Raw genomic sequence first — 10,481 nt, 5'->3', positions numbered from 1 at the left:
GTTGAATATTCATCTTCTTCGTTTAGTGGGTAAACATTGAAGCAAAGAACCAAGTTGGTTTGTTTTTGTAGTGTTGATTCACCATTGGTGACTGCTTGGACTGATGAGAATCCAGGGAGGAGGTTTCACGGCTGTGGGAGGTATTTTTGCAGAAGAAAATGCAATTTTATTAGGTGGTATGATCCTGAGGTACCTGATCGGCAGAAGAAAATAATTTGAGCACTGTTAAGGAAGAATGATGAATTGAAGAAGAAAGAAAGAAGTTTTGTAATTGCCATAGTTGTGTTAGGAATGCTTTTGTTCATGTTTGGCCTTTTAGGTCTAGGGTTAGCTATGTAACAAGGTTGATTATTGTAAGAAGCTGAATGATGTTGATTGTTTGTAACTTTTGATTTCGGCAAGTTAATGAAAATGTTTGTAACCATTGATTTTGGAAAGTTAATGAAAGATGTTTGTGTTTATGAACTTTTCCACATATGTAAGACAATGATATGAAAATATGATATGGAGGACAAAGTAGAACACATAACAAAAAGTCTGATATTATATTGCAAAATAGCATATCCAAAAGTAGAGTTAAGTTACAATCAACCATGTTTGAATACAAAATAGGTTCCAAAGTAACAAATGTGTTCCAAAATACTTAGCTATTACAACCAAAATATAATGCCAATAAAAGAGTATGCCAACAAAACTTAAACTACTTCTTGTATACCGACTGTTGTGTTCCAATAGGCTCCATTTTATCAGACTTTCTCTTCAGACCAATGTTCCTGCACTTCTTAGGCACCATGAGTATGTTTTCCCCCACTATTTGTGGCTTTACAATTGGCACAGAATTGCTTGTAGTTGACACATTGTTGCTTGCAAGTGACACAATGTTGGTTGCAGCAGGTGGTGGTACAATGGTGCTAGGTGGTGGTAAAGTGGTGCTTGCAGTTGGTGGTGCAGTTGTGTTTCCAGGTGATGCTTCTGTTGTGGTTGCAGTTGGTGGCCCAGCCTTTTTGCTTGGTCCTTTCTTTTTAGCCGGCCCTTTCTTCTTGGGTGCAGGTTGTGCTTGAGGTTGCTGAACAGTTGGATTGGTATGAAATATGCATAATACAAGTTAAATAACATATGACAGTTGCATATTTAACACATTACAATAACATATGACAGTTGCATATTTAACACATTACAGTTTGTACCTGATTCTCCCTTGGTGCAAGCATCCTGTCACCAAGTTGTTTACCATAACATTGTAACACCCTATTTCTATTAAAGCAATTAAACATGCGAATAATTCATATATTCAAGAAATAGATGCTACTTCACCAAATCAAAGAAAACAAAATCGAATCAACGGTCAACATGCATGTATATAAAACCTCATCAGTCGCAGCGGATACAAATCTCATACATCAAACATACATGTCATGTCATCTCAAAAATGCATAAGCATAAAATCTCCAAGTCCGACACGTGGACAAAATCTCAAAGTACGAAAATAATCCAACAAGATCTAGAGCTAACAACAAAACCCTAGATCAGAGCCAACTCTACTCTAAGACCCGATAGCGGAGAAAGCTCCCACTATCCACCAACATCAGGAACTCACCAAGCTACTAAACCTGCACAACGTCTACCCATCCATACAGATAGGCAGGCGGTCCATAACAGATCCATTGGGGGTAAGTATTACATCAACATAATCCAAATAACAGTTAACATGATTATTTCAATATAAACATCATGCACTTGATCAATAATAATATTCTCATATCAATACTTACATCAAACCCCAATATCTCCCATTAATAATCATCAATCACATGTGTCATGAACAAATATCAATTCACAGCTATTCATACACAATCACCAATCACATATATCGTGAACAAATATCAATCATATTCCATGAACATTCATTAATCACATTTCATGAACAATCACCAATCATAAGTCATGAACAATCACCAATCACATTTCATCAAGTCACATATTCAATTATGACATACTTCATCAACCAATCAAATGCATGCAATGTTCTAGACTCTTCTAGATGCATGCGGTACCGGTCTCACCAATATTTAGGCCGTCGCCCATGATGCCGACATAACATCATAATCTCACCATTTGGATATATAAAAATATCCGTCTCCATCAGTCATGTATGCATGAACATATGACTCAACAACAATACATATGTTCACACAAACAACTCACCACATTGGATATAAAATCCGTCACCATCAGTCATGTATGCATAAACATATATCTCAACAACAATACATATGTTCATACAAACAATTCACCATATTCTCACCAATATTACTTGCATTTATGCAATCACACCAATAATTCATCACCAATATTTATTTGCATTTATGCAATCACACCAATAATTCATCACCAATATTTATTTGCATTTATGGAGCATTTACGGAATCACACCAATAATTCATCACCAATATTTATTTGCATTTATGCAATCACACCAATAATTCATCACCAATACATAATCAATACCATATCATAATAACAATGTATATGGACTCACCAATATCATCTCATCATTCCAATATTTCTCATATACCAAGTAAGAGAACATATAACACCTCATGTTAATATCATGTCCAACATATCATAATTCAACATCAACTATCACATATAGTTTCACCATTCAAGTATTCCTTACATTCTAAGTAAGATAGCATACATATCTCATGATAAACATCATATCCAAAATATAATCACTCATTCAACTTCACTTAGTCATATAAGAATAGTCACCATAAATCATAAGACAAATGACTCAAAAAACATTTCCGACAAAAATCCAAATCATGTGGCAAACGGCCAACATTGATAATTTTCAAAGCTAGGCAACTTATTCAAATTTGAAATCCTACAAACTATTAGAAATTATTTCAAAGACTTAAGCCACTTGCAAACTATTAGAAATTATTTCAAAGGATAGCTTAAGTTCGTATGAGAAATTCCAAGATAAAACAACATTTAGCTCAAAACCCGTTTTCACCGATTCAACTCCGCCCAAAATATTTCTTAAACCATCAACACATTCACATTCCCAAATACATAAATGCATACTCAATTATTCACTCTAAGTACTTCATTAAACCCAATATCAAGTTTGGAAAAGTCTCACGGCTCATAGAAAAAGTTATGCTAAGTTTTCACAAAAATCCACATGACCCATGTGTAGTAATTTGATCATAACTCAAGTTCTAAAAATCATTTGGACGTCAAACCAAAGCCAAAAGAAATCTAACACAATTATCTAAAACTTTCATGTTTACACGAAAGGCCAATTCAAAATAGAAATAGGTGAAAAAGACGCAAGAACACGAAACAGGGGATGCTGGAACTGGGCATTTTCGCCTGGCGGAATGTTTGCTCGCCACTAGCTCGCCATTAGTTCGCCCGGCGAAATCGCGCAGTTCAGAACAATTCAGTTTTACGGGAAAAATCCATTTTTCACCCCAAAATCCCAATTTTCGACTTCCCATTACCCAAATTCGATTCCAAAGTGTATCCAAACGTTTCTTAACATGAAAAGACACTCAATTACATATAATCACTTAAATCAAACATCATCTTAAACCAAAATCACCATTTGACCCATTTTTGCAAAACAACCAACAACATCTTATTTCTCACCAACAATCATGATATATGAACACCCAAGCCATAATCATAAACAACAACATGTCTCAGCAACAACAACATCAATTAAAACTTGATTCTCACCTCAATTCAACAACAACATGTCATAATTCATCAATTAAGCATAATTTCATAACAACTCATTCTCATACATTATGAACATGTTATTTCATAACTAACAATTCATTTATCATTCAATTAACATACTCAAAATTATCACCAAAACAAGAGCACGAATTTAACAACAATTATCAATTCATTCCAATCAACCCATTTCATACAACAAGGAAAATTGCAAACAAAACAATCATGATTATGAAGAACACTAACCCCCTTACCTTAGGTTATGATTAATTCACACTTAGGCTTCACTTTACCTCCTAATTCTTCAATCTTCAAGTTTCTCCCTTTCTCAAACCCTTGTTATTCCTTTCTCCCTCTTTCTCTCTCTACCTCTCTCTAACTTGTGAAATGAAATGAATGAATGAATTTCTCTCCAAGTTTAGGTTTAGTGTGTTCCCACTCAATTGGGCTCAATTCTAGACCCTAATGGGCTTAACCCATTCTAACACAATTTTAAAAAGTTTCTATACACTCAACGGTAATTACTAACAACGGTAAAATATAACCAACGGTCATTAAACGGTAAAAACTAATCACTACACTAGTAACTTAGTAAAATAAGGGTTCTTACAATATATTAAAAATAATTCTCACCAAAATTACCATTTTACCCTTACCCACCAAATGACCAAAATACCCTTCTAATACGGTAAACCATGAAAATGCACCCAATGACGATTAAATACACACAAGCTCAAATAATCACACACAAACACATAATAATTAATTAAAAATAATTCTAGCGAAAAATCGGGCTGTTACACCATAACATGTCCTAGCATTATGACCAAGCTCACCACACCTTCCACACTTGAGACTGTGTTGGTTTCTTTTGGGCACAGATTTACTACCACCAGAACCAGATTCAGAATGTTTCACCTTCTCATCATTACCTTTTTTTCTTTGTTTTTTGAGCCTACCTGGTTCCCTTCTAACATATGGTGGCAAGATGGGTGGAAGGTCAACTTGTGGCCATAATTTTGGTCCATTAGAAGGCAGTATGAGGTTGTTGTAAGTATCCAAAAAAGTAGATTTCCTATATAAAGTAAAAGTAAAAGCTAAATTATATGCTTAAGTTAAATTGTAAGCCCTGTCTAATGTGTTTTATAAACTAAAACAAAGTAAAAGCTAAATTATATGCTCAAGTTAAATTGCAAGTGTGCTAACCTGTACCAATGAGCCACATAGTCATCTGGATTTTTCTGATTATACCTACCATATGCAAGCAATTGCATGTGGACAAGGTATGTCAGTCAGATCCCATTTCCTGCAGGCACATGAATTTTCTCCAAGATTCACAACATATGAGTCAGTGCCATTATAAACTGTAAATCTAGCATAGTCCTTATCTCCACACCAATTTGGAGACCAGCCCTCAGCTTCCTTCTTACACTTATCCAACAGCTTGTTAATCATTGGACAAATTTCACCATCATACCTCAACATATAATCTCTAAGTTTTACTATCCTATATGTGATATACATTTTCAGGCCATCAAGAAGAGATATAACAGCATGCTCTCTTATATGAACTATTGCACTATTAAATGCCTCACACATATTGCTTACTTGTAGATCACAACAAGTGTAAGTACTAAACCCAGCCCTTGACCAACTACCTACATCATGCTCACTCATCTCCTTCCAAGCAGCTTCATTAATGTTCTTCAAATTATCCATGGCCTTGTCAAATTCAATCATTGTAGTATACCTAGCAGCTTTCCACATTGCATCCTTCAAATGCTCACCTGGATGTCTCTTCTTAAAGTTCCCATACAGATGCTTAACACACAATCTGTGCGCATGAGCATCAGGAATTGATGCAATTGTGTTCACAAGTCCCTTCAAAATAATTAACTTAATCTTAAATTACAAGACAATTAAGGCATAAATAATAAAATTACAAGACAATTAAGGCATAAATAAAAAAATTACAAGACAATTGCATACCTTTTGCTGGTCTGATATGAAAGACCATTTTTTATCAGAAATACCATTCAAGTCACCCAATAACAGTTCCGGAAACCAGTCCCATGCATCCTTTGTTTCAGCTTCCACTACTGCAAATGCAATTGGTAACATTTGATTGTTGTCATCTTTCCTAATTGCTGCTAATAAGTGTCCTCCATCTCTTCCTTTCAGAAAACACCCATCTAGACCAATTAATGGTCTACAAGTAGTTGCAAATGCCCTCTTGCAAGCGTAAAAGCACACATATATTCTCTGGAAAACAGGACCAACATCACTATCTTTACACTTAATCAAAACACTACTACCAGGATTGCTCCTCAACAATTCCTCAGCATAGTTTCACAGATATGCATATTGTTCATCTATGGCACCATGGATAAGTTCTAAAGCCTTCTTCTTAGCCCTATATAATTGATAGCTACTTAACATCACCCCCCACCTTTCTTTACAAGCGTCCTTCAGTTTCTTTATCCTCATATGAGGTGTGAGTTTTAGGAGTGGTATCAACTTCTTAGCCAACAAAGAAGTTCTAATCAATCTAGTTCTCCCACCGCAATGACACTTATGATCAGGACAATAAGTAATTAAAACAAAGTATGTTTTAGGTGGAGCCTTGCTAAACCTCATGTAAAATGGACAACCCTCAGCACACTTAACCACAACTCTATTCCAGTCACTTTTCTGAACATAAATATTTTTCCTTTGTTGCAATGCAAACTCTCTAACAGATGTCCTAATTAGTTCAGAACTTGAGAATACTTGTCCCTTCAAAATTTAATTTCATCAGACAACTTGAACTTATGTAATTTTTGCTTACCAGGGCCAGTATCCTCATTAGAAGAGCATATGCTATCTAAATCAGATGAATCTCCATTCTCATCATCAAAATCTTCAAGTCTTGTTGCATCAGGAATCTTTGATCTTTCAGAAGCCACCAAAGCTTGAACATCTGAAGTAACCACAGGTGCAGGATTTATTAGTTGGTCAGGCAACACATCTGTCCAGTCAAAGCCCTCATCATAGTCACTATCATTTAGAGACACCCCATCAACACTTTCAGATTCATCACCTTCAACTGCTACAAACTCAGGATCTGTTCCACTTTCAGATTCAAAAGGGGAATATGAATGCTCCTCATCCTCATATCTTGTATCAAGGTCAGCTACATCAAGATGTTCCAAGTAAAAAGTCACACTCTGTTCATCCTTATACTCACTTATGAACCTTACCATATCCCTAAGAGTCTTAATTGCTCTAAGACCATCTTTCAGCTGTCCACCAACCACAACATACCAGACAGTATAGTTCCCCTTTACACCTATCTCTCTCACCAGCTTGTCCAAGTTAATTAGGTTAACTTCACCTAAGTTCCACGTGCCCCCATACTCATAGGTATCACCCCTTTTGTATTCCAACTCAGGATCCCCACTAAAGTAACCATTGTATCTAAACCTTATCTTCAATGACTTCGGTGGGTGGTCCTCAGTAGCCCTGCAAGGAATATAATATTAGCTAAGTTACAAAAGGCCCTTAAATGACATTCTTATTGTATTCAATAGAATCACCAACCTTATCAAAATCAGTAGTATAAGTGCAATAGTATGTGTACAAGAGTATTTCTACAAAGTATGTGTACAAAGTATAAAGTATTTCTACATAAAAATTGTATTAATACAGTATAATGTAGAACAATCAAGTATTTATACAAAGCATATGTACAAAGTATTTCTATAGTATTTCTACCCTAATTTCAAGCTACATTTATCACATAACACAACAACAACAACAAAAAAACGACCCTAGTTACAATATTATATGCAGCAAACATCACACAACAACCAAAAAAGAGAACCCTATATTCAAGCAAAGACAAAAACGAATCTTACTTTAAGGTATTCTTGTCTGGAATCTTCTTCTCTTGTCGAGGACCAGAGCTTTCACCAGTGTCATTTCCATTCAACCCTTTATCCACCAACTTTATTTCCTCCGAAAATAGTAACACAAACCCTAGATTCGGAACTCGAATTACGTGCCTGATAACCGAAATTAGGAACTCAAACGATCGAACTCAAACAATCGATCGTTTTTTGGAAATGGAGAAAAAGAGAACAATGGAGAAGATGAGAGGTGGAGAACAATGGAGAAAAGAGAACAATGGAAAAGATGGTGAGAAGATGAAACAAAGGGGTCCGAAATTAACAAAAGTTTCTAACTTTTGTTTCTAACTCACGTGACCAGTCTTTCTATTTCCTTTTTCCTTTTTTTATTTTTTTTATTTTTTTTTAAATTAAAAATAACAGGACGAATTTAAAAAACAAAGAAAAAAAATACACGTGGCACCTCACTAATGGGATGTGGGTGCCACGTCAGCAACGAAAAGTCAAAAAATGGTCTGGGGGTCCAAAACTAACAGAATCCAAACATAGGGGTCTGTTTTGTATTTAAATTAGTTAGGGGTCCGTAACCACAACTTTTGGAAAGTTAGGGGTCCAAAAGTGCAATTAAGCAAAAAATTTATTCATTAGTACTCCATCCGTATCACAATACTTGTCTATTTTAGAGAATAATTTTGTTTCACTTTACTTGTCACTTTCAAGTTTCAATGCAACATTAATTATTGGTTTATCAATAACACCCTTACTTATTTATTGTAGAGAGAGAAATAATAGAATGAAATAATAAATGAGTAAGGATATTATAGAAAAAACACAAAGAATTTCATAAAAAATGACAACATTTATTTGATTTCTTGGTATGTATAATTTCTTCAAAATGGAGAATTATTGTGAAACAGAGGAAGTATTTCTTTTTTGCTATAAATGATTCATTTATAATAAAAATTTGTACAAAATTAAATGATCATTTCAATATTCAGTGCAATCTTAAACATTTTTTTTTAGGGAAAGCTAACGCGTGCCTTTAAAAACACACACAACGTGAAATTTTAGTTGTGTGTGTTTTTGTAGATGATCTTATATATATTCGTAATGATGAAGTCATGTTTCAAGAGTTCAACACTATGATGATGAAAGAATTTGCAATGACTAACTTAGGCAAGATGAGATATTTTTTGGGCATTGATGTCTTGCAAGGTTGCAATGGCATTTTCATTGGGCAAAAGAAGTATATTAAGGATATGCTGGAAAAAGTTGATATGTTTGATTGTAATTCAGGGAAGACTCCCATAGTTTCAGGTAGCAGATTGCTAAAATCAGACAAAGGAGTGGAAGTTGATAACACTCTATTTAAGGAGCTAGTGGGAAGTCTCATGTACCTTACAACTACAAGACCATATATTGCATATTCTATCAGCTTGATAAGTCACTTTATGGAGGATTCAAATGAGAGTCATTTTTTGGCAGCAAAGCATATTTTGAGATATTTACAAGGCACTCAAAGTCTGGGAATTTTCTACAAGGCAGGAGTAAATGAAGAATTAGTTTCCTATACTGATAGTGATTATGCAGGAGATCTTGATGATAGGAAGAGCACTTCCTATCTTGTTGAATGAGTGAATGTTTATTTAGAATAAATAAAATCACTTTTCTGTTTTGTTGTTTCTATCCTTTTGCCCATTTCTTCAAAAAAATAAAAAATAAAAATCCTTTTGCCCACGTTTAGGATAGGTTGTTAGTGTGGGTTAGTTTCCTAGTTTTTTGCTAGTCAGTAGCTGCAGTGCTAAGTCTATAAACTTAGCCTTTTATTATTCAATGAATAATAAAACGATCAAGATTGATAGAGATTCAATCGAATCGACAAACACACTATCACAAAGGGGTGGCAGAGAAACCCTAGGCCTCCAAAGAAAAACATGGTTTTGTATTTATTTCTCAATATACATAATGCAATGCCCATGGAGGTCCCCTTGTAGCGTGAACAACGATACTTGAAATTAACTTCGATAAAATCAATAAATAAATTGAGTACATTTGTATAAATAGAAACTAACCATTTTTATTATGATTTTGACGAACCGCAAACAACATAATTTTACAAGAGTTGTAACCCTAGCCAAAAAAGAAGCATTAATAATGAGAACTCATTATTAAGGAACTTATTTGGAATGACTTATTTGAAATAGCTTATGACATGTCTGTACTTTATGAAATCAACTTATAATTTCTATGAAAACAGGTTGACTTTATTTTAACTTTTATTATAGAAATAGCTTATACAACACTTTTTTGATAAACAGTTATGTTATAAATGCTTAAGTATGCTGTTTATCCAAACTTGTCTGATTAGTTTGGAATCTTAAGGGGTAGGAAACCATGGCGAATACTTGCTTCCCATACTTTCTCAATGTCAAATACAGTGTCACCACACTCATGAACATTCCATCTTTCTAAGGCATGAATTATTCCAGCAATACGCCAAGCACTCATGACTCTTCTTGGAAGCCAATTCTGTTGTACATTAATAGAAAGACATTGATTAATATGTTAAAATTCCAATTTGATGTTATAGATATATCACCACAAAATCAAAAATTATGTGATCAAATTATTTTACAAAAAGTTTTTAATATAAGATATTATATCATAGTGGTTCACCAAAAAAGAAAGATTATAACATGTGAAACAAATATTAAGTTGTTTTAATTCATTGTTTAATATGTCTAAATCAAAACATTCGGAAATTTTGGTTTTTCAACAATCCTAATTTTCAGCTGAATAATGGCGATTCTATACAATTGTTTTCACAAAAATTGAGTTAGTATA

General features: G+C 34.2%; 1 protein-coding gene and 1 long non-coding RNA gene across 2 annotated transcripts; both read right to left on the bottom strand.

Annotated features, from left to right (window-relative positions):
* Positions 1-552: 552 nt before the first annotated feature.
* Positions 553-4,124, bottom strand: LOC112420763 (mucin-7). Its single transcript, XM_024780434.2, has 3 exons — positions 4,005-4,124; positions 1,188-1,621; positions 553-1,066 (listed from the first exon to the last, which is right to left on the bottom strand). The coding sequence occupies exons 2-3, from the start codon at positions 1,272-1,274 to the stop codon at positions 701-703; spliced, it is 453 nt and encodes a 150-aa protein (XP_024636202.1). The 5' UTR covers positions 1,275-1,621; positions 4,005-4,124; the 3' UTR covers positions 553-700.
* A 427-nt stretch (positions 4,125-4,551) lies between these two features.
* Positions 4,552-5,002, bottom strand: LOC112421199 (uncharacterized). Its single transcript, XR_003011357.2, has 2 exons — positions 4,957-5,002; positions 4,552-4,825 (listed from the first exon to the last, which is right to left on the bottom strand). It is a non-coding gene; the product is annotated as an uncharacterized lncRNA (long non-coding RNA).
* Between the last annotated feature and the right edge of the window lie 5,479 nt (positions 5,003-10,481).

Source organism: Medicago truncatula, chromosome 4 (genome assembly GCF_003473485.1).
Source record: "Medicago truncatula cultivar Jemalong A17 chromosome 4, MtrunA17r5.0-ANR, whole genome shotgun sequence".
Classification (NCBI taxonomy): Eukaryota; Viridiplantae; Streptophyta; class Magnoliopsida; order Fabales; family Fabaceae; genus Medicago; species Medicago truncatula.
Note: the sequence above shows the minus strand (reverse complement) of the source record. Positions and strands in the feature narration are given on the sequence as shown.

What these genes read in the sequence shown, in the direction of transcription:
- LOC112420763 (XM_024780434.2), bottom strand. Translation starts at nt 1,274, where the DNA reads ATGTTTAATTGCTTTAATAGAAATAGGGTGTTACAATGTTATGGTAAA. An exon ending in TTGCACCAAGGGAGAATCAG is followed by an intron (nt 1,067 to 1,187) that starts GTACAAACTGTA and finishes CCAACTGTTCAG; the next exon opens with CAACCTCAAGCACAACCTGC.